Source organism: Xenopus laevis, chromosome 6S, assembly GCF_017654675.1.
Source record: "Xenopus laevis strain J_2021 chromosome 6S, Xenopus_laevis_v10.1, whole genome shotgun sequence".
In the NCBI taxonomy this organism is placed as follows: Eukaryota; Metazoa; Chordata; class Amphibia; order Anura; family Pipidae; genus Xenopus; species Xenopus laevis.
This window is the reverse complement of record NC_054382.1, coordinates 96,713,448-96,738,994: the sequence shown is the minus strand read 5'-3', so window position 1 is coordinate 96,738,994 and position 25,547 is coordinate 96,713,448. Positions and strand designations below refer to the sequence as shown.

Sequence of the window (25,547 nt, the reverse complement as noted above, 5' to 3'; positions counted from 1 at the left end):
TGTTTTGCACTGCTGAAATAGTCCCATTTCATCTTGGAGCCTCTGGCCATGCTCGTAATCATAATCTTTTATGATTTAAAGATGATTTAAACTGTATAGAAACTTCATTGAATTCAAGGTTTTAAATACATAAACCATTCACTTATTTTTTATTGAATATAAAGTATGTACCCATGTAATAATAATAATGACCAAGTCCAGGATTCTAGCTGGGACCAAATCTAAGCTTTTTTTTTTCTTTTGGAAGGATTTGGAGGCAATTCAACCTTAATATTTAGCCTTTAATATCATGTGACTTAAAGTGTTTATTGCCTGAAGGTGTCAAATGTTTACTCACCAATAATGCAATTTTGTTCTCAGATTCATTTTAAAGTTACCAGATCACATAAGACATCAGAAACTTTTCTTATAAATTACTGGGCTGCGTTTATTAAAATGTCTAGCAGATTTGTTTAGATTATAGATTTACAGGCATTTTGGGGTTTAATCCCCCCTTTGTATACATTTGGTCTGGGCCTTCTTACAAAACAATGCAGCAGGTGAAAACATGTTCTTAATTGTCACCAGCTGTATCCAATGAAAAAACAGTAAAAACAGTAAAGCATATTCATTTGTTGAGATTAATTAGCCCTACCAACAAACAAAGCAAATACAGTAGTAAAATTGTGTTGTGCTGTTGGGTTGAAAATGACTAGTTGACCATATGGTGCTGGTATTTGTCTGGTACACATGTTTACTACCAAATGCATCTGTTTACATATGCAAGTTAATTATAATGTTTTTACAGCTGTTTGATGCTAACAAATTCTTTTTTTTTTTAAGGGAAAGGATAAAGATCATGCAAAAAGATATTTTTACTAAAAGGATGCACTTTTTTTTACATTTCCTAGAATATATTTATATTACAGACAGGCAAAACACTGAAATTTAAACATACAGTGTATGTAGTTACAGGGTAACTTACAGGCACAAATAAGAGGGTGACCCATGCAGCCATTCACAAGGTTTGGGTACATTACAGAGGAAGATAGGGATGGGGAAAGGAGCAGATAGAGAGAAAGGTGTAAAATTGATCCCCACGAGGAAAAGTGCCAAAACAACACGTGCTGTTTGCTCAAATGCTCAGATTAAGAGACCCAAACCTGCCTGTCACCAGTGGTGAGAAGAATATGCTCTATTTGGAATAGCCATAAGACCATGTGGAGACCAGGGACATCACCTCAGATCTCCTAAGTACCAGTTGCATCATGGCCATGCCCACTCCAACACTCTCTTTGTGTTTCGGAGGATTTTATGTGCTTCTTAATATGCTTTTCAACATTTCAGCAGTGGGTGGTAAGCAGGGCTGGACTGGGATTCAAAATAGACCCTGGCATTCCTAGTATACAGGCCCAAATAGCCCCCACCAGCACACTTAATAGTGACTTTGTATGGCATCTTACAGCAGCCCCCTTGTCATTTGCCAGAACCCAAATATTGCCAGTCCGGGTCTGGTGGTAAGCAGGTCTGGACTGGGATTCACAATAGACACTGGCATTCCAAGTACACAGAGGCCCAAGCAGCCCCCCACCAGCCCAACTCACAGATTTCTAGTCCGGTGGGGGGGGGAGAATTAGGGTGACTGCTTTAAATTTTTTGGAATGTGACATGTCTAGGAGACCCTTAAAAAAGATCTAGTGATGTGCAGAAGAGTGAAACATTGAAGCGATTTTGAAGCTTCTTTGCCTAACAGGTACCATGATAAAGGTTTTAACAGGAGTGGGTTTCTACTAGGTAGGAGCAGGAGGATTCCAGCAGCAGTGCTTTGTATTTAAACAAGCACAAAATGCTTGTCTAGGGAAGGGGATCACTTAATCAGACGACAAAGAATTTGAAAACATTTTAGGCATACAGTAGATGGTTTCTTCTTTGAACTCTTGGCAAATCCTTTGAACATCAAGCAAATCACATATAAGTTGGCATTGCTCCTTTTTTTATTATAGAAAATTTCTAAGTATACTGTAGGTGGCATGGAAGAAGGACACAGTTTCATTATTTAGCTTTATTGTGAACTGTTAATTCCAGTAACTAATTTGCTTGTTCCTGTGGCTATATTAAAATCCATTTTCTATTGTGTTTGTGTTAAACATGTAATGAAATTTATCACCAGATAGCGCGACTGGTATCTCATATGGCCATGATTATTCATTCTCTTAAATCTATTTAGACACTCTAACCATTTCTAGAGTGACCATCATTTCTTCATTTAAAAAAAAAAACTTTTATAAGTTTGCTTTATTTATCTAGCAGGGCACTTTTCATCCACCCTGCTACCTGAAATGGGTAACCCCCCAGCCCCAGACCTAAAGCATTTTGTGGATCAAAGAGGTGTTTTACTAGTGCCCTCGGGCATTTCCCATTATAATTAGGAGCCAACATTTTTTATGTGATTTTCAGCAGGCTTCCTTGTGTCCATCAGCCTTATATTATATGTTATGTTCTATTATACCCAAAATGTCATCTCTGGACACTTTGTACAATTTGCACAATTAGCATTTCTAGAATAATGATTCTAACATCTTTCTACAGCAAGTATGCTATGCCAGTAATAGTCATGCAAAAATAACCCTCCAGAACATTTTTTCATTGTGTAGTAACAGATGGAGAAACACTAGTACCTAAATATCCACAACCTCTGCCATATGTATTGTTTGCATATATAAATGAGAGAACCATAAAATAAGATTTAAGGCAAATGTATCATCGATATAGATAAGCACTGGTTGAAAAAACCTTTATGTTATTTATTAAAAAATTATATAGATCATTTAATGGAACCCCTAAAACCTGCACCATATACATGTCTCCTTTCTAGCTACTATAGGAAAGAGTTTTACTTAAAGGGATACTGTCATGGGAAAAAAAAAATTTCCAAAATGAATCAGTTAATAGTGGTGCTCCAGCAGAATTCTGCACTGAAATCCATTTCTCAAAAGAGCAAACTGATTTTTTTATATTCAGTTTTGAAATCTGACATGGGGCTAGACATGTTGTCAATTTCCCAGCTGCCCCAAGTCATGTGACTTGTGCTCTGATAAACTTCAATCACTCTTTACTGCTGTACTGCAAGTTGGAGTGATATCACCCCTCCCCCCCAGCAGCCAAACCAAAGAACAATGGGAAGGTAACCAGATAAGAGCTCCCTAACACAAGATAACTGCTGCCTGGTAGATCTAAGAACAACACTCAATAGTAAAAACCCATGTCCCACTGAGACTCCTTCAGTTACATTGAGAAGGAAAAACAGCAACCTGCCAGAAAGCATTTCTCTCCTATAGTGCAGGCACAAGTCACATGACCAGGGGCAGGTGGGAAATTGACAAAATGTCTAGCCCCATGTCAGATTTCAAAATTGAATATAAAAAAATATGTTTGCGCTTTTGAGAAATGGATTTCAGTGCAGAAGTCTGCTGGAGTAACACTATTAACTGGTTTGTTTTGAAAAAAAACATGTTTTCCGATGACAAGATCCCTTTAAGGTCAACCTCGCCTTTAAAATCTAAACCAGCGAGAATAATTTAGGGTATTTGTCCTGTGTGTATAAAAACATGACTCTCTTGGAAAAGTAGTCAGCACAACGATTATCTCTCCTGTAGAGGCTAGGTGCACGTTCCTCAGTGGCCACTTTCCACTGATATCACAACAGCCTTTGTATGTAGAACAGCACCAGACTGTGAAACTTTAGTGTTTAAAAAGCCTTTATTTCAGCTTTGGGCATCACCGCAACATTTCAGGCCATGCGGTTAAACTTGACAAAAGGCCGCATGGCCTGAAACATTGCGGTGATGCCCAAAGCTGAAATAAAGGCTTTTTAAACACTAAAGTTTCACAGTCTGGTGCTGTTCTACATACAAAGGCTAAAAACATGACTCTGTCTACAATTTAGTAATTTGTAGATCTGTAGTTATCAAAAAAGTAGAGCATGATTTATCATCAGTGTTCATGCAGCTGATGAACAAACTGCAGCAAAGTGGTGTGAAGAATGGATGCTGTTCATTTAATTATTACAACATTTGCTGTATTTTTTTCTTACCCTAATCAAATTTGAGATGCAAGAGAATTCACCAATCAGAATGCTGCTTTCAAGGACTATGTCAGTCATCTTGCTGTTACCTTACATATGGAGATTATTGTTCAATTTTGGCTTCAAGATGTTACACTGAAATCAAACAGCGGAACAGAGGACATACTGCTGTTCAGTTGGGTCTGTGATAGAAAAACTGAGTTTGAAGCTGCCAACTCCAGTTGCAGGAGCAAAAGACATCAAGACAGTTTTGCTCAGGTAGAATTTTCACTGGAGTAATCTTTTGCATATTGATGATCTACTGATCCTGTAGAGCTGGGAAATAATTATTATGTGTTAAAGTAATTGAGTAAAGCCACAATATTTAACACTATTTATACTTACTTATTTGATATTCAGGCCCTTCCATACCCAATTTTCATAATGCCACGCTGAGCAATACTTGGCTGTCAGTGGTCTAGCAGCCAGATAACAGTTTAAATGCTAAACGTGGAGAACTGCAGGAAAAAAGGTTAAATTGCTTAAAAACTAAAATCCACTAATTAAAACATAAAGGCCATTTGCAAACTGATAATACCATTGTCATATCCTAAAAATGTATTTTAAAGGACTACAGTAAGGATAATAATAATATTATACCTTCATTTCATGTGGCCTTTTCCTGCAGAGTTATGCCACAGGGGAACAATTTTTATTTCTGTATTTAAATGAATCTGTATGTTGACTTGTAGGTGTTCATATGCATGCTTCCTATTAGTTATAAACTGGCAAATATAACAGTGCCCATTCGATTCTATTTTTATTCTTTAACCCCTGTTTTAAATAGCGATGCAATGAATTCTGAATTCAGCCACATCCACATCCAAACCCTTAAAAGTGCTGACTTTAGGTCAAATGATTAAAGTGAAACTGACACGTTCCTAACAAAAATCATAGGAACGTGTCAGTATAAAGTAAATGCTGCACCTGTAATCGTTCCCTGCAAAGCTGCCCCAGCCCTGCGAACCTGTGTGCTGCCGACCCGCTGACACTACTAACAGATCTTCTGGTTTGCTTCAGTGACTGAGGGCTGGAGCGATCCTTCCATAGGCTGAATTCCTGTTTTCATTCGTAATCAGCCTATGGAAGGATCGTGCCGCCTCCAGCCCAGAGTCCCTGAAACGGCTCAGAAGGAGGAGGGTCGGGTGAATGCAGGTTTGCGGGAGCTGTGTGGGGGGGGGGGTCTTTAGGGGAATGATTAAGGGTGCAGCATTTACTTGATACTGACACGTTCCTATGATTTTTCTAGGAATGAGTCAGTCGCTTTAAAGAAATTGTAACATCTCCTCCCCTCTTCTTTACCCTAATATGCATATGCAAATTTAGTTCAGCATTCGGCTGAATCCTTCATAAAGGTTTTGACACGTACGGCTCCCTAAATTCAGAACAAGTGCTAAGCTCCCGGTCACGACTGCATTTGCTTCGGGAGGAGCCGTCAGCTACTCAGATGCTGCCAGGTCTTAACTTGAGAGGAGCAAAGCAAGCGTTCTGAACAAGCAAAGGAGCACATTCGTTACCAAGGTTAAGACGGAAGGCAAACACCAGCTTCTCAAGGAGTAGACAATATTGCGTGGTCAGGCAGGCCGGGGTCAGTAAAGACAGAGTTCAAGAATAGTGAGGCAGGCAAAGGTCGGGATTGGTAGAGTTCAAAAAATAGTCATGCAGACAGGTATCAAAACCAGAGAATACACAGACAAAACCACACCCAGGAACTAATCAAATTAGACTTAACAATGGGCAAAATTCATTAACTTGATGATGATAATGATGGTGGAACATGAACAGTTGCTTCCTTCTGTAAGGGAAATAGCACATATAGCAATTCAAGGTGTTTTGTTGCTCAGAGATTAATATGTCTTTGGGCGGTAACAAACGGCAGTAAATTCTCCATATAGATTTAAACAGCAATCACCTTGCATCAATTTTTACTCAGACTTGTTACTGCATTTCCAAGTTATAATGAGCAAATATGGATTCCAGGTCATTGGTGTTCTTATCAGTGGGGAGCAATTTTGAGTGTTTTGTTATTGCTTTGGCAATAAAATTCCCAGCACCATCTGTAATAGGTGGACTTTTTTTTGCACATTGTTATGTGACAGATATACAGTCATGCTTCACTAACATCACTGCAATTCTTCATTCTTAGCACTCAGCTACTGATATTTGAGAACTAATGGGGTTATGATAATAGTGATTACGTTGTCCTGATTTGCTGAGTCGTATATAAATTAGTCATATTCTAGAAGGTTTCAAAATAAAAAAACAAATTTTCCCAATTTTGTTTTGTTAAATTCTAAAAAAAAATAAAATGCAATAATGAAATTTTTGTTTTATTATTGATATAAAACTGAAGACTCATTACACAGATTTTCAGGGAGGAAGAGTTTAAAACTCTTCTAAAACAATTTACAGTGTTGATCATTATTAAAGCGATACTGACACGTTCCTATAAAAATCATAGGAACGTGTTAGTATCAAGTAAATGCTGCACCCATAATTGATCCCCACAAACCTGCATTCACCAGACCCTCCGACACTGGTAAAAGACCCTCTGAGCGATTTCAGTGACACTGGGCTGGGGGTGGCTGGATCCTTCTATAGGCTGATTATGGATGAAAACAGGAATTCACCCTATGGAAGGATTGCTCCGCCCCTAGCCCTGCCCCACTGAAGCAACACTGAAGATCTGTTAGTAATGTCAGCGGGTCGGCAGCACACAGGTTCGCGGGGCTGGGGGGCTTTTCGGGGAACAATTATGAGTGCAGCATTTACTTTATACTGACACATTCCTATGATTTTTATAGGAAAATGTCAGTATCGCTTTAATGAGTATAATTCATGATACTTAACAGTGTAATTATAGTGTATGGGATGATGAAGCCCCTGTTTGTTAACTGCTTGATTGTCCAGGCAAATAAAAGTCATAAAGAAAAACAGAACATAGGTATCTATCTAAAAGTCAATACATCGTTTAATATAAGTTTTTATTCCTAGGCCTCTACGAAACCATATTTTGGTCCTTTAGGGCAAGGCCAGGCATGGCATTTTTAAAAAAGCTCAGTCAGGCGTAAATACGTCACACGTAAATACCACACGCGACCATCAATATGCGTTTTTCAGCACGTAGGTTTCTTTTCCCAACACGCAGTTCTCATTGTTCTCGTTCCCCATAATTCCGCTGATTAAAAATAGAAATGCTATTTAGAAATAGAATTTACATGCAAAATGGAGCAGGAATGATCGCCAATACACAATGTAATTACGTCCCCGGCCGTAAAAACTTATATACCATGTTTAAAATACGCTTCAAATTAACGGAAAGTGTGGTTTCAAACTTGCAGATCCCATATAGTCTATTGATTTTGTAGTTTCTTGACGTATTGGCTTTTCTGCTAAAAAAACGCCAATACTGGCGTCCCGAAGCGGATTTCAGGTTGCAAATGCCCTGTGAGAATTGCCATAGTGTGTTTTCCAGTCATTTCAGTGGTAGAGCAGTTTATGCGTATTTACGCCCAACAGAGCTTTTTTAAAAACGCAATGTAAAAACGCCATGTCTGGCCTTGCCCTTATATCTATTTGTATAATTTATTAATTGACAATTTTCCTGTTAAGCTTTTTAGGCAATTCAAGAGTTTCGTGAAGTTTACAGTGTTTTATTCTTTATCATTCTGACTGTCCTTGACGAAAAGCAGCACCAAAGCACTTAAAGGGGACCCGTCACCCAAAAAAATTATTCAAAATCCTATTTTATCACATTAGTCAAGCAAAATGAACTTTAATTACACTATATAAATTATTTGAATCTTGCTTCCTTCAGTCTCGGATTTCAAAATTATAGAAAGCAGGCAGCAGACATTTTGTGGACACTGATATTAAGACAAGTCTTGTATCATCTCAGAATCTTGTTTGTGCACCAGAATGGGGGACCTGATGTTCATCCCCATGTCCTGGCTACACAATTAAATGGTAAAGAGAACAGGGGAATGTGTGGAGAGCAGTGAGGTCTAGGAAGTGTTGAATGGAAAGTGAAAGTAATTGTCTGCCCCGCCTCTATGCCACTGGCATAGAGGAGTGGCAGACAATATTTGATTGACAGCTGAGATTTTTAAATGAGCTTACAACAGCTATGAATGCTTTAATAAAAAATAGAAATTGGATTTCATGTTTAATTTGAAAAGGACTTTTATTATACAGATTTTTGTGCCTGGGTGACAGGTCCACTTTAATCTTCATTATCTGCCCAAAAAAAAATCAGGCTGCATATTTTAAAATCCTTATTCACTTGCTTTAAAAAAATGAATGGATTCATTTTATGGTGTTGAGTCGGCTTTTCACTATGGTGTTGTCAATTTGCTTCAAGTTGCTGACAGTGTGAGTAATTGTCACTTGTATTTCCCTTTGTGTTTGAGCTTTTTCTACATTAGTGCTGCTGTTTTGCTTCCTTTAGATTAAGCCTGCTTGTATAAAGTTTATTTAATTTAAAATCCTCTGATATTCAAATAAAAGTCTTTCAACTAGGAAATAGGAAATAGTAGAAGAACTTTGTCGCAAACTTTTCTTATTAGAAAAGTCTTAACAAGGGATTATTTAGGGATGTAGCGCTGCCTTTTGTTTGCTGAGAGATTGACACAATGCCAGTAACAGGAATGAGTGAAACTTTTATTCATGCCCATAAGCCTTTGTTTTTTTTTTTTGTGACCATTGTCTGCACTCACAATATCAGTTGTTACCATTGTAGTGAGTTGCAAATTGTATTGCAAAATAGGGAGAGGAACAAGGCTTTAATTGGCAACTAAAATTTGTGACCACCTATTTCTACTAGAAATACTTTGTGTTCTGTGAAACATTAAAATGATGAACAAAACATGGTAAGATGCAATTCCTGAAAAAATAATACCGTTAGGGATTTTGAAACTCTAAAAGCCACCAGAGCACAATTTTAGGATCTGTTGCCTGAAACAGTAATAAGTGAGCAGATGGCTTCTTACAGGGATTATTAGATCCACACAAAGTCATCTTTGCAGTGTTTAGACATGTTTGGCCTTTTCTTCACAAAATGCAAGAATAAATTTATTTCATGTAAATTAACTGCATATTCATGTACTGTAAAGAGGGTCTGTCAGATGCTCTGTGACTTTCAAAAATATATCTTTTGTTCTGTTCTTAGCATTTTGCTTTCAGTTGTAGAGCCACAAATTCCCGACAGGTGGAATTTAATCGGCATGATCCTGCTCTTTTAATGCATTCGCAGTGGGGAAGAGAACCACTAGGGCTTCTCAAATCCACTTTGGCAGTAAGAAGGAGAGCCAGACTGTAACAAGCCAGGCGTGTTCCTACTAATTTAGATTTTCTTTAATTAGCTATGGTGTGGCACAGGTTCAGGGCATATGTAAGCTTTTGGCTAACGTAAAAGAATGTATTAAAGGGGTTCACCTTTGAGTTCACTTTTAGTATGATGTAGGGAGCGATATTCTGAGACAATTTGCAATTGGTTTTCATTTTTTATTATTTGTAGTTTTTGAGTTATGTCGATTTTTATTCAGCAGCTCTCCAGTTTGCAGTGTCAGCAATCTGGTTGCTAGGGTCCAAATTACCCTAGCAACCATGTATTGATTTGAATGAGAACATTAAATATTGATAGGGGAGGGTCGGAACAGAAAGATGAGTAATAAAAAGTAGCAATAATAATAAATGTGTAACTTTAGAGAGGATTTGTTTTTAGAGGGGGGCAGTGGCTCCCTTTTGAAAGCTAGAAAGAGGAGTCAGGAGAAGAAGGCAAATAATTTATAAACTTTAAAAAATAAATAATGAGGACCAATTAAAAAGTTGATTAGAATAGGCCATTCTAGAAAAAAAAGTTAACCTGAAGGTGAACCATCCCTTTAATTAACACACACATCCAGGCAAACGCTCACGTTTTGAAATCGACATCATGTTATCTAATCCAAATCACACACTTCGATAAATTTGAAATGCAACCAATCAACATTTATTAATAAAATCGAATTTTTTCAACTCGGTTGAATTGAAACGACCCAAAAACTCAAATCTAATTCGTATTGAATTCTATCAAACTCGATTCGAGTTGTTTCACTGAAAATAACTCAGGAATAATGTTAGGAAGGCTGCAAACATCTCCAAATTGATCACTGAACCTCTCCCATTGACTTAAACAGCATTTTGGCAGGTTTTAGTTAGCGAATAGTCAAATTCAAATTCTTAAAGGGCCAGGGTATGATGAATCTCTAAAATCAAATTTTTTTACAACTCGAATCGAATTTGGATAACTCCCTAGTCAAATTTGACAGTTTTGACCATAAAAAAAAAATAGAAAATTCAAATTTGAATTTTCAATTCCTCCCTTGATAAATCTGCCCCATAATTCCCAAGGTAAATATCCATACAGTTAGCGAGGCAATAGGGTGCATTACTTTATTGATCTAATCTAATAGGATGTTAGGAACAGATAATAATTGTTTTCTTTTCCACTGACTTGCCTTCTTGACCTTTTTAAACTTTGGATAAGAACCCATATCTTTCTACTGAATTTTCTGTTCTAAATGTTATTTGACCTGAATTTGAATACAATGGTTTTTATTTATTTTGTATTAAAATTGTGTTATTCATGTAGAAAGCTGAGTAGCAGGATCATATCTTGTTATCTAAACTATAGCACATAATTAGCCAAGCTATGGGGGTCCAAAGAAGTCAAATGAGATTTGTGGTAAATATTTATTTTCTGAGCTGGCTATTGAATGATCTGTAGCAGCATAGTTCCAAACTTGTAACACTGATCTATCCTAAGGTATGGCAGCACATTGCTAAGTATTGTTGTGCTGGGATCTTGGGTTTATAAGTTACAGTTCATTTATAAACACTTGTGTACCTTATGTCTTCATAATAAAGTAGAACTTTTCATTTATTTGTGCTCCTGTCCATAGATGTGGTAGTACCTGCATATGAATTGCCTCCTGGAGCTGTACACAGATCAGGGGCATTCAAACCCCATTCCTACTTCACTTTAGTACTGTTAAGGTGGCCATAGATGCAAAGATCCGCTCGTTTGGCGATGTTGCCAAACGAGCGGATCTTTCCCCGATATGCCATTAACAGGCATGGCTATATCGGGGGTAATCTGATTGTTCGGCCGTATGGCCGAACGATCATATTACAATGTGCCATGAGCTCCGGCGGGATCGGTCGGGTCAAAATCAAACCTGACCGATCGACCAAACGACCGATCTCCGCCGGGCGAAAGATGTCGGCACACGCCACACACGATCCGAAAATCGTACGAATCCTCGATTCGTACGATCCGATCTGTGTGTCTATGGCCACCTTTAGGCTGTATGCATACTATATGCATGTTTTCCAAATTTCCACCTGTAGCTCATAGCAATCTATCAGTGATTAGCTATTGATTGGTCAACATAGGTTACTGCCCAGGTTCAAATTTGCGCCAGTGTTTATAAACTAACTCCACTGGGTCAGGAAATTATTGTGGAACAAGGACCATGTTCCGGTAATTTGTTTTTCCCCAAATTGAAATTGTTGAGGCAGAAATCCAGGAATTGTCTTTAAAAGGATCCTGTCATAGGAAAATATGTTTTTTTCAAAAGGCATCAGTTAATAGTGCTACTCCAGCAGAATTCTGCACTGAAATCCATTTCTCAAAAGAGCAAACTGACATGGGGCTAGACATTTTGTTATTTTCCCAGCTGCCCCTGGTCATGCGACTTGTGCCTGCACTTAAGGAGAGAAATGCTTTCTGGCAGGCTGCTGTTTTTCCTACTCAATGTAACTGAAGGAGTCTCAGTGGGACATGGGTTTTTACTATTGAGTGTTGTTCTTAGATCTACCAGGCAGCTGTTATCTTGTGTTAGGGAGCTGTTATCTGGTTACCTTCCCATTGTTCTGTTGTTTGGCTGCTGGGGGGGAGGGGGGTGATATCACTCCAATTTGCAGTACAGCAGTAAAGAGTGATTGGAGTTTATCAGAGCACAAGTCACATGACTTGGAGCAGCTGGGAAATTGACAACATGTCTAGCCCCATGTCAGATTTCAAAATTGAATATAAAAAAATCAGTTTGCTCATTTGAGAAATGGATTTCAGTGCAGAATTCTGCTGGAGCAGCACTATTAACTGATTCATTATGATTTTTTTTTCCCATGACAGTATCCCTTTAAGAAGAATCCATGGTTATAGCACATTATGCCAATATTTTAAGACAGAAAATCTGGGCTTTGTTGCAACAGTTTCCAGCTGTGCCCTAACCAAGGCAACTCTTGATGTCTTTTTTTACAAAAAAAATCTTTACTTTTTTCTCCATGCACCATAATGTTATATTATTTCCTAAATGACAGTATTGTATACATAAAGAAAAATATTGCCCTTAGGGCAAGGCTCTCACTTCTTATACAAAGTACTTAATACTTATGGACTTAATACGTATGTACTTAATCCAAGTATATGACCTATTATGTAGAATGCTTGAGACAAGGGGTTAATCTTTCCTTAATTTGTATATTCAAACTTTAAGGGGCCCATTTACTAGCAATTGAATTGCTTTTTTTATGTTCCACAATTCTTGAAAAATTTGTGGTTCTCCTATACGGTATTTCTAAATATTTGAGATTTAAGTGTAAAAACCATGAAAACCTCGAATGGAAAAATTTGCCAAGTAAAAGTTGTCGAGCTTGTATAGAAGTCAAAGGGACCTGTGTGGATCTTATTGGACTGCTTTTAATCAATTTGGACTTTTAGAGGTTTTCTGTTTTTTCCCCCAGCTAGGATAGGAACTCTCCGAAAAGGTTTTCAGGGTGTTCATATTTTTCTATTGCATTGTTCATCGTTCTTTTCTTTGTTTGTACTTTTTATATTTGGATCTTTTAATAAATTCCATGATATTACTGGTTTTAGAGTTTGTGATTTTACTTGTGGTTTGAAACACCTCTAAAACGAATAACAATCTTTAATAAATAAGCCTCTGTGCCTGCAAAAATTAATTTAAATCTTAAATAAACACAAAAGGATTGTTTGCCACCACTATATTACTATATAGAAAAAAGAAATTAGAATGAGAAGCTAAATCACTGGGGGGGAGGGTGCCAAATGTTAGGAAGAAGCAGAAAGAAGATCATTCCATGGTGCTCGATCAGAAAGAAAGGTTAACATTTGATTTATCCTATGGGAAATAACCGTCCTGTAATTCAAATAACTCTTTGGAAAACAGGTTTCCGGATGAGGGATCCCTGTACGGTAGCTAGCTTTAGAATTTTAGCCAGGCGTATGTATAGTGGCCACTACTGCAGCTCCTAACTTAGAGGCAAACTGCTTTTTTTGTACAGAAAAAAAAGCATTTCACCGAGGTCGCAGTGGTTTTTCTTTCATTTCTAGCATGGAAGTAGAAAAATGAACATGGATTGTGGTTGTGGTGTATAAAGCAGCCGCAATGAAGGGTTACATGATGTGGAGAAAGTTGTAAGAAGCACTGACTCTTTTACACGGGAAGCTGAAAGGAAGTTTTTGTTTTGGGTATTGTGTTAGTTATCTAATCTTTGTTTGTAATGTTAAAATAAACTAAATAGATAGAGATTAGAAGCAGTGTAGAAACAGCATTGTCAGTATGAGCTTCCTGTATGATTGCTGTGTGACTGGGATATCTCACTACCTACGTTCCTCTGATGAGAATGAGCAGATAGGACCATTTGGTCCCTTGCAAACTTGAACACAACCATATTTCTTTTTCCCAGTCTCTGTTTCCTGACAAATTGCTTCGGATTCCTTAATAAGTATTTTCCTCCCAAGACGCCGGGGCACACTAGTGCTTTTATTTTTTTGTTGGTAAAATTACCTTCTGCCATTTTCTTGAGAGAAGAGTGTCATGTACTGAAGTACTTTTATGTTGAAAATGTTTGCAAGTAAATTTTTATAGATTTTAAGCTGTTTTCATGGTGTGCATAACCTTTTTTTGTGTCGTATTGTTTGTCCGATGACAAAACAACCATTAAAATGCTCTCACCCTTCGTTGCTGTTTTCACAACCCTTTCTCCAAGGCCAATGTTCACTGAGGTTTTTTTCCCTTGTATTCTTTCTTTGAAAGATGAGTGGCAAAAGCAAAGATTTCTGATTATTACGAACACAAAGGCCTCTAAATTACCCTTTTCCACAATGTGTTGCAGACTTTACAAGAAAAGCCTTCAAAACAGTTAAAATGCAATTTCACCTTGAGAATTAAATGGAAATGAGCCAAGGCAAGGGCTATGTTGATGTTTTTGTTCTTAATGCCTCCAGAATTATGTAGACCTTATCGGCACAGAAATGCACTTTATACAGTTATCAAGTTTCCTTTTGTCCTCTGGTTCATTACCTTTTTTTGAGAACACTTTCTGTTAAATCTATGTCCAGATTCCTTGGCTAAGACATGACATTTAAAGTGTCTGCGTCTGAAAATAAGTTAAATCATGGTGAAATGCTTTCCACAAGCTTTATCATCTCTAATAGGAATGTTTTTGTTCTCCCCTATGATTCCACTTAATGCTCAACCACTACTAAGTTCAATTGTTAAAAGAAGCGAGATTGTTTAGCGTTTATATCCTACCAGACAAATGGGATTTGTTACTTCCATACCAGTTATCAAAAAATGTAAACCTTGGCCCTCACACTTCTAATTGTAAGCCTTAGAGAAACAAAGGCGTTTGTTATTGTTGACTATAGGGAAAAAGGCTTATGCCAAGTCAAATGTCTTCTCTTAATGGGGGCTGCAAGTGTAACAGGCATATTCGGTTGCATTTCAGGGACCAGTTGAAGCATTCGGGGGATCCAGATTATGCAAGACAGGATTTCTTGAGGATGTTTATCACGCCAGTGTCTACAGAAGTGTACATGAAGGGCAGCCGCTTCTAAATGGTAAGATAATTAGATAACTGAACAGTAAAAGCTTTCTATGATACAGATGCTATGTTACATTGAATGTTTGTCTATGTATCAATCTGTCTCTCTGTTTTTCTTATTGATGTTCTCAGGATACATTGTTCAACTGCCCAATGCCAAATATATTTATATATATATACTTTACATTCATGCATCAGGCAGATCTTTATTAACTTCAAACAACATGTCAGCACAGTACTTAAAAAAGAAGAAGACAGGAGTTAGGCACACGTTTTTTTTCCCCCACCATAGACATCAAGAGGAATATGGTGGCAATCAAAGCAAAACTGGTCAAACTGAGTCAAAAGGACTTTTTATAAAATAAAAAAAATATAAGTGGTCATTTACAATGCCCCACACAGTGTGCAGATTGCCAAAAAAAGCTACAATTGGCCATTTGTTTGTATTTGCCCACTGCATGGGACATTGTTTAAATAGCTTCAGGGCTCTGGGCCAGAGACCTGAAACTGCACCTTAAATCAAGTGGTGCCTGTGTTAGGCATTACTCAATTCAAGAATGGTGTGCAGCCTACGGGTGGTGGCAACAAATCTTCTCTACTGTGGACAACTATTCTCCCCAAATGCCTACGAATCACTTTGGATTTCCGAAGCCACTCGAAGTTGCCTCACAAGAAAACTTCGGGTGACTTTGGAAATCCGAAGCAATTCTTATGCCATCCCGCAAGCAAGTTGCAGGAGTTGCAGCCCACATCAGGGCCCTGACCTCACTGCCTGCTCTAATCTTTGTGCCTGAAGTTGTCCTTGCAAGAGCTTGCATTTAATAATCTACAATCTTGGCCTATTAAAAGACACTGTACAACTTTCTGCTATTACAGTACCTTATAGTTAAAACATTTTCCATTAGTCAGTATTTCAGCCAGGTAGTGGCAACCTTTCTTACCTGTGAGTCTCAGTTACAGAGTTCGGGAGAAGCACAACCGTGATAAAAGTTCCTGAGGGTTTTCTATGCATCCAAACCTTGCCACCAAGCCTGGAATTTTAAAATAAGCATCTGCTTTAAAGGACAAGGAAGGTTAAACTAAAGAAGTAGCTAGAAATGGTGTGCATTATGTTTTGTGTATTTGTAACAGCCCAAGGCAACCACAGCCCTTTAGCAGTAAATATCTGTGCCTCCAAAGATGTCCCAATAGCTCCCCATCTTCTTTTCTGCTCATTCACTGCACATGATCTGTGTTACTGTCACTTACTGAGCTTAGGGACCTACTCACAATATACAGTACACATAGAATAGAAATGTCACCATATAAGGCTGATTAGTAATTAATTTAGATATTTACTACATGGCAGTACAGAAACCAGTGCAATTAGCATCAGAATTTAATAATTAGTCCTGTAGCATCAGCTTATATTACAGGCCAACCTCATTTTCTGCTTTATAATTTGTAACAACCCTTAAGCTTAGCTTCTCAACAGTTGCTCACTGAGCATGTGAGTGTCGCAGACACTTTCCAAGATGGTGACCCCCTGTGACAAGTTTGAAGTCCTGGATCATTGCTGCTATTGACAAGCTGAAACTTTAGGCTGGTGCAATAAGTTCAGTATATAAAACATGGCAGTTTTAGCAACATTAATTTTTAGGTTTTAGTTCTCCTTTAAGGTCACTGGGAGCAACATCCAAGGGTTTGGTGGGCAACAAGTTGCTTATGAGGCAATGGTTGGGGATCACTGCTATAGTTGGTTCTGCTTGGCAGTACATCTTGCTTTTAACTTACAATTTACGAGACACTGGTTGGGGGCCACTAAAATAAGCATTTGAAGGTTGTTCAGTAGGTTGCTTCTTATGAAACAATGTTAACATATTAAATAAGTTCATGTATGCTTCTCTTTTGTTTATGTTAAAATACCTAGTTCTGTTTCTTGCATTATGAGTGAACTGCAGGTCTTTTTAATCTCTTATTTCTCTCTCTTGTTGGAGACAATAACTAATGCTATTTAGTCTCGCTGTGTAGGCTTGACATGAATTGTACAACATCAAAACTACACATTGCAGCTTCTCAGCTGAGGTACTGGAATGCTGGAAAATTGTGCTTAGTCTAATAATATTTTTTAGGCAATTGCCCTGTATTTCACTGTTTGATATGGTGTTTCATAAATTGATTATGAATTATATTGCTATACAGGGTTATTGCTTTTGTTGCAAACTCATATTGAGCTTAGTGTATCTGAGATATAGTTGCTGCTTTGTTCATTTAAATGTGGTTGCGTTGATAAAGTGTTTCGTTTGCAGTGCTTTGAAGGTGATTATAAGGGCCGCTCTCTCTTTCTTTAGTTTGCTGTCTTGTATATAAATCTTTCTAGATGGATTGAGAAGGTGCCAGAGGAATGGAATCTTGAAACAAAAAGCTATAGACTTGATTTACCATGACTCTGTGTAGCTAAGCTCTTAGTAATGACATTTTCACGTAGCATTTTGCATTTTTCAACTGTAATTGAAACTTAAATGCAGGAAGAAGTGATGAACAGAGATGTTTCGGAATTAAGGTACTCAGTTCCTCCACTGCTTTAATCACCTAATGAATACATTTATAAAAGGCGATGATGTGTTTAGCGAGCAAGATCTAAAAATAAGCCCAGATCTGTCAGGTTTTTAACTAATTAAAATTCTTAATTCAGACTTGCAATAGTCTTCCCTAATTCTGTTTTCATTCTGTGCACATTAGTGGGTGCAAGCATTGTGTTTTTTCATCTCTGTTATATTAAGCAATGTGTATTAATATTTGTTTTAATCATGCTTTATTTATTTAGCTTCCACATAAGACTAACTGTTTAACATAGAGCAGAGAATACATTTCTGCAACTTGGGAATCTTGCTGTAGTTTTTATTTCCATATTCAGACATCAAATATTCCTCTTTCAAAGAGACAATAAGATAATTGATGCATACCTTGGGGTCCAAATTACCATTACACAATTACCATTATTATTAATAAGTATATAAACCACCAACATATTCAACTGCACTGTATAATGATTGGTCAGATGCATTTATTTGCATGAGTGATCTGTATCTGTAAAATTATTTAAATTAAACGTTGGATCATTTAGACCTGAAAACACATGGAAATGCAGACAAATTTGGCCATGCTTACTGTCATTCTTAGGACATTCAGGCTATTATTTATTAAAATCTGAAACGTTCTCACTATTTTCTTAAAAGCACTTCGGGCCAACCTCCCTGCACATTTTACCGTATTTATCAGTAAATTAATTTGAAAAAATCTGGTGCAGGAAAAGACTCTATAAAATTGTAAAAAAAAATCCGAATTGTGTGATTTTTTCGGGTTTGACGCCCGAAAACTCTTTTTGAATTATTGTCCAGAAACCACAAATTCTTCCGATTATTGTACAAAACCCAGACAGATACCTTCCATTGACTTCTATGTGACCTCGGCAGGTTTGAGATGAAGTACTTTTTTATTTGGACTTTTAACAGCCTCTGGTTTTAATAAATTTAGAAAAATTCAAGTTTTTATTTTCAAGAAAAATTGTGTTATTCCTGTTATAACTACAACCAGAAAAAAAATCTGAGTTTAATAAATAACACCCTCAGTGTACTCCCAATAGTAAGCCTCCTACATATAAAACAAACCTGAATAACCAATAGTTTCGAAAGAACTGTCCAGGACATGTCTTTGTACATGAAGGGGTGTTTAGTTCAAGCAAGGCTGAAAAATATATAGACTGTATATATAACCAGCCCTTTCAAATCAAAGTCTATGTTTTTCAAAGTAAGACAAACTCTTAACCCAGCTGGCAAGTAGACAAAATCATCAATGTTGGGAAAAAATAATTTAGGAAATGTCAAGCTAAGTGATAGAAAATGCTGCATTTTATACTTTCCCATTGACTTTGAATGTGGGGCAATTTGTAGGGTTTTTCATTCCCACAGAGCAAAAAACCTCTTGGGTGACAAAATGCTAGAAATGACCCAATCTGCCATTACCTTTGGAAGCTTATTTGGTATTTTTTTGCTAATGTAGACTAATTCGTATTTGATTGGGTTTTCAATCCTCAAACTCTTAGGGGGTTATTTACTAAGCTCCGAATACCCGAAATTCCCCGAAATCCGAAAAATTTGTGATTTTTTTTATAAAATCGGACTTTAAATTTTATTAAACCCCGAGGGCTAAAAAGCCTGAATATAAAAACACGGCATCTCAAACTTATCGAGGTCGCATAAAAGTCAATGGGAACAGTCCCTTTGATTTTTGGTTGTGTCAGGGGTTTCGGGCAATTTCACAATGTTTTCGGAGCTTTCGGGTGAAAACTCAGAAAAATTCGGAGATTTCAGGGAAAATTCACGGAAAAATCGTGAAAATCTGAGCTTTTCCCGCAAAGCAAATTTTTGGGAAAATGTAATAAATAAGCGTTGAAAACCGAGCAGGTTAGATCGGAGTTTGTAGCAGCCGATATTGAGATAAATTTGGACCTTGATAAATAACCCCCTTACTTTATTCTTGTTTATGCAAATATATATATTTTAATTTATATTGCCCTTTTACAGTTGAACATGTGTGATACACTTCTGCGCTGCTCTGTTACCCAAATTATTTCTGCAACAGTGGAAAGGCTGAAAAATGATCAATTATTTATTGAATAATACTATTAATGCATTCATTTTCCATTCAGCAGACAGTCATTTCTGTCATTTGGCTTGCTGAGCAGGCCCGTAAAGTTGTAATGCTAAGTAGAAATCTTGCACCTGTAATCAAATGATGATTTATTGGTTATCAGCAATAACCTGATATGTGTGGGGTTATCTGCCTTCTCCCCAAAATGTCCCTGACAGAATTAACATGACACAGTTTATGTCTGTATCAAGGAAACAATGTTCTTTTGCTGTGTAAGGCCATGTTCAATAGGAGGGCAGATCTGTATACATTAGCATTTCCCCATGAGCCTTTTAGCCTGATAGCATAAAGGCATCATGAGGAACCTGTGGTGAGGGCTCAGGTTTTTGGGTAAAAAGACACAGCTTATCTGTATACACTCATGCATGGTAATACATCTTCCTCTGGTGATCATCATAAAAAAATGCTCAATTAATAATTTCTTAGGCTTGAGTCGTACAGTTACTAAACCTGTAATCAACGTGAGTAAGATATTAGTATCCAGCTCAACTGCCACATTTATCAAAGGTCGAATTTCGAATTGATGTGAGTTTTTTAAACTCCCATAAATTCGAAATTCCACTAGTCGAAATTTGTTAAAAATATGTAATTAATAAAATTCAAATGGATTTAAACTCAAATCAAATTCGAATCAAATTTCAAAAACTCGATTCGTGTATTTTCTTAGAAAAAAACTTGAATGTCAGGAAGGCTGCAAACATCTCCAAATCGATCCTGCACCTCTCACATTGACTTAAACAGCAATTCATCAGGTTTTAGGTGGCAAATAGTCAAATTTGAATTTGAATGAAGGCCAGAGCATGATAAATCTTAAAAATCAAATTCTAATTTTTAAAAAAAATTAATTTCTTAGGCTTGAGTCCTGTGACTGATATGCCCGAATATAGTCTGACATCCTTGAATAGTGCCAGTGAGCCAATAAGATAATATTATGGTATTGTTTTTTATAACGTATAAACTTTTTCTTGATTGCTGAATTGTAAGTGTTTCAGCAGAATCTATAATAAATGCAACTAAATTTCTGTGATGAGCACTGCTTCATTCATTTATACTGAAACCCCCAAAAATGTATTTGATAGTCTTCCCTGCAAATTCAGGCAAAAATCTCTTGGGCTATTAAAATAAAGGTACGTTGACAACATGAAAGGTAATCACAGAGCAATGCAAATCATCTTATTGTAGATATGTTAATTCTGCCCACAGCACTTGCAGTTCGTATAAATAACATTTGTGATTCTAACTCTTTCATATATTCCACAACTTACCATGTTAAGATTCACACACAGACTTCTAATGAATATGACTTTGCATATATAATAAGCAGGAAGTTAAGCAAGAACATATCACTTTGTAAAATAAATGGTTTAGATTGCATTCTTGTTTTTAATTCATTCACCACAAAAAACAGAAATTGCTTTGCTGTTTTATAAATATTATACTTTGAAAAGCGTTAGTTCTCCACCCCACCCTCTCAGTAGCAGCTCTCTAAGGGCTATGGTAGGTGGCATTTCTTGACCCTGTGCTTAATCAACTCTGAAATGTCACAAAGTACTTCCTATTTATGCAAATTTCTGGTGGTTAATACACATCAATTGTGTAGTTGTGCAAAGTTGCCTGGTTTAACACCAGTGGTTAATAGCTGTACAAAGATGTTTTTCTTAAAGGGAAACTTTTGCGAAAATGAAAATTTGATACAAGCTTCATCATACTGAAATAAGAAACTTTCTAAATACAATCAATTAAATATTCTGTACCATTTCCAAAATAAACAAGTTTATCTTCATTATTCCTGTCTCAGAATCTGTTTGTCCCCATTCTGTCTCCATTCAGAAGTTGAGTGTCCTATGAATGATCCAATATATCTTATAAGGGGGCTCCTTTTGCCTAGAAGATGTATTTAGGTAGTTTTTAGGGAGTTTGAATAATTCCCTAATTGAATTTGACAGTTTTGACCATAACATTTTTTTTCACTTCGACCCTTATAAATCTGCCTCTTAGGGGCAAATTTACCTAGGGTCGAATATCGAGGGTTAATTAACCCTCGATATTCGACTGCCGAATTGAAATCCTTCCAATATCAAAGTCGAAGGATTTAGCACAATTCATTCGATCGAACGATTCAAAGGATTTTAATCCATCGATCGAAGGATTATCCTATGATCAGAAAATTGTTAGGAAGCCTATGGGGACTTCTGCATAGGCTTACATTGGCCTCGGTAGGTTTTAGGTGGCGAACTAGGGTGTCGAAGTATTTTTTAAAGAGACAGTACTTCGACTATCGAATGGTCGACTAGTCGAACGATTTTTAGTTCGAATCGTTCGATTCGAAGGTCGAAGCAGCCCATTCGATGGTCGAAGTAGCCGAAAAAACCATTCGAAATTCGAACTATTTTTCCTCTATTCCTTCACTCGAACTAAGTAAATGGGTCCCTTAGTGTATGTTTATTATAAATGTGTGTGTGTGTGTGTATGTAAAGAATGATATATGTTGGTATGTACAGGTATGGGATCTGTTATCTGGAAACCCATTATCCAGAAAGCCCAAATTACGGAAAGGTAATAGACTCCATTTTATCCATATAATCAAAATTGTAAAAAATGATTTCCTTTTTTTCTGTAATAATAAAACAGTACCTTGGACTTAATCCAAACTAAGATATAATTAATCCTTAAAAAAAAACCAGCCTGTTGGGCTTATTTGATGATTTTCTAGTAGACTTAAGGTACAAAGATCCAAATTACGAAAAGATCTGTTATCCAGAAAGCCCCATGCCCCCATTCTGGATAACAGTCCCATACCTGTATATATGTGTGTGTATGCATCATTGATATACTGTTGATAATTAATATTTGCTGTTACTGTATCTTTTGGAACAGTGCAGGTAGCTTTCCAAAACGTATGTATCTACACATCCTAGGGTGAACAGGAAAATGAAGCTTTATTGGAATGTTCATAGGCCTCTTAAGACACACAAGGTATCTGTTTATGCATGGTTTGTGTGCCGTGTAAGGATAAAATCAGTCTCAGTTTAGACTGGTATTAGCCTCAGAACTGCTGTAGCATGTTCACAAACAAAACACACTTTGCTGCTAGAACCCTGATGAAGTTTGCATTTTATAGAAGCTGAAAGTGTTATTTCAACATTTCTGTTGTGCTCATGCTGCTGACTCTGCTTTAATAGCCTTTTACATGGTAAACAGGTCAGAAGGGGACAAGGAGCACACTAGTTAACTCACAGTATAGAGCAGCCTTCAAATCAAAGTGCTCTTCCATTTAAACTGTTCCCATTTGAACTGTTCCATTTATTATTTCATGTAGAGTCTTATAGATGAATAGTAAAACCAGTTACTTTTAGTCACTCTAAAGGTAACAGCTGTGATTTCCAGTTCTCAAACCGACAGACGTTTTTATTTTTACTGGGGGCGTACCTATGTACATTTACATACACCTTTCTATATACACCAATGCTAGTTTGTTGTGTCACCAGGAATTGCTATTAATTATAGATCAATATTACACAGAGGGTGTAATGTTAGGCTTCATGATTTAGCCCACAATGCATCTTGCCCTGTGGGGACAGGAGCTGTCATTCACATTCATCTGAACTACCATAAATAAATGAAATGTATTTTATGTACACAGCCATACTAGATTCCACAGACTGAGAGGAAACTATAATAGCCTGCCTGTACTGAAGGGGACAGTTCTCCACACCCCATACCTCCCAACTGTCCCATTTTTCGCGGGACAGTCCCTCTTTTGCCACCTCAACCCTGCAGTCCCGGCTTGTTACTAAAATGTCCCTAATTTCGCTTTCATCTCCTTCACTGAATGACCAAAAAAAAGATAAAAATGTCTCTTGGGAGAAGTTAGACTCACCTTTTTTACAATGCACCTTTATTAGCAAAACTGTAATAACTGTAAAAAAACACAAAAATGTGTTCAAATTTCATAACCTGCCAAATTTTGTAAAAGGAACATGGTAATTAGGGGGTGTGGCCACAAAATGGGCATTGCCCAATTTTTTCACTGTGCTATATGTGCGCAAAATCTTTTTGTCCCTCTTTCTATTTCCAAAATGTTGGGAGGTATGCTTAGTCTCACAGCGTGACCCACAACAACTCCATCACCTTATTCCATTGTGAGTTGATGGATCCCATGTTTTCCAGAGAATCTATGCACCACCCACTATGGAAAGCAGAGGGACTCAAAATCAAAGAATCCATCACTTCACAATGGAACTTGGTGAGGGGGGATTGCATGGCATTTTAAGTCTTAGTGGGGTTGGGAAATGGCTCTTACAAATATTTCTTATCTTTTTAATCAGGAATGTTTCAGTAAAAAATACATTTATAGTTATTTGTGGAGTTCAGATAGTGTTTATGTACATTTTCTACAAAAGCCCAACTGAATGAGCTCATATAAAAAAGGTGGGTATCATTTCGCTAGACATGACATTTAGGGGCCGTTTTATTAAGCTTCACATTTTTCTGGTCAAGTTTTAAAGGGCAAAAAATCTGATCTGTCAAAATCACGTAGAAGTCAGTGGCAGATGGTCCCTTTAACAACTGTGACATTTATTACCTCCAGGATTCTCGTTAGTTTAGGGCTGTTTGCACTGGTTTTTGTTCGATAATCTGATAAATTTGAGTTTTTCAAGGGACAACTTGATAAATTTGAGTATTCAGTGCGACAATTTAAAAAATTCACACAATTCGAATTGGCGCTCAGTTTTCACACGACTTTCTGTTGCAGCGAATTGATAGAGAATAATTATAGGTAAATGAAGGGCATTCTGGTTTAGCAGTTTGGTTGAATTTCCCTTTTTTTAATAAAGTAAGAAAAAGTTGAGGTTTTTAGTAAATATGCCCCTTGTGGGGGTTCACTCGCTGGTAGGCTGCAAATTAGGTGATTTCACACACCAGGATCAGTTTAAGGGCTTCCTGCCGGGTTTATTTTCCAGCAGCTTCAGACATTTCCCCTCGCAGGGAGAAGGTAACCGCAGAAATAGCAGTTCAACAGAAATATCCAGCCTCCTTGCTAACACAAAATAAATGTCTTTTTTCTCCTGAAGCTGAGAACACCAGCAGTTTGTCTCACGCACATTCAGTACTGCTGCTCAGCATCAGGTGTACTAAATAGGCCTTGGGCCTCTTGAAAACCTGGCCTACAGATTTTGGAATCCGTCCCTCCCTACTCTTGTGGATTCTCAGTAAGACCAGTCCCGGATCATCAATTACCAAAAACCTTGCAGAGAGACAAAGTGTTCTCTGCTAACAGCCCTACTGGTCTAACCTCAGTAACAATGTCTGAGATCCGTGGCCCAACATACATTCCATCAATCACTTTTCCCCAGGAAACAGGGGACCTTTATGTATCGATACCACACCCTTAAAGGGGTTGTTCACCTTTGAGTTAACTTTTAGTATGATGTAGAGAGTATTATCCTAAGGCAATTTTCAAATGTTTTTATTTGCATTTTTTTAGTTATTTAGCCTTTAATGCAAAAGCTCTCCAGATTGCTAGGGTCCAAATTACCCTAGCAACCATGCACTTATTTGAATGAAAGATTGGAATATGAAAGGACCTGAATAGAAAGATGAGTAATAAAAAGTAGCAATGCTAGTACATTTGTAGCTTTAAATGGCATGTAAAGTCTAAAATAGAATAAGGCTAGAAATGCTGTATTTTGTATACTAAATATAAACATGAACTTACTGCACCTCAAGCCTAATCAAACAAATAATTTATGCTTTCAAAGTTGGCTACAGGGGGTCACCATCTTGTAACTTTGTTAAACATCTTTGCAAGACTAAGACTGTGCACATGCTCAGTGTGGTCTGGGCTGCTTAGGGATCG

At 37.2% G+C, this 25,547-nt stretch overlaps 1 protein-coding gene across 1 annotated transcript in view; it reads left to right on the top strand.

The window, feature by feature from the left end:
• Positions 1-25,547, top strand: part of cdh2.S (cadherin 2 S homeolog) — a 159,732-nt gene that overhangs the window by 3,433 nt on the left and 130,752 nt on the right. The window contains exon 2 of the mRNA XM_018223680.2: positions 14,900-15,011. Within this exon, the coding sequence (XP_018079169.1) occupies positions 14,900-15,011 (112 nt within the window). The remainder of the gene's footprint in view (positions 1-14,899; positions 15,012-25,547) is intronic.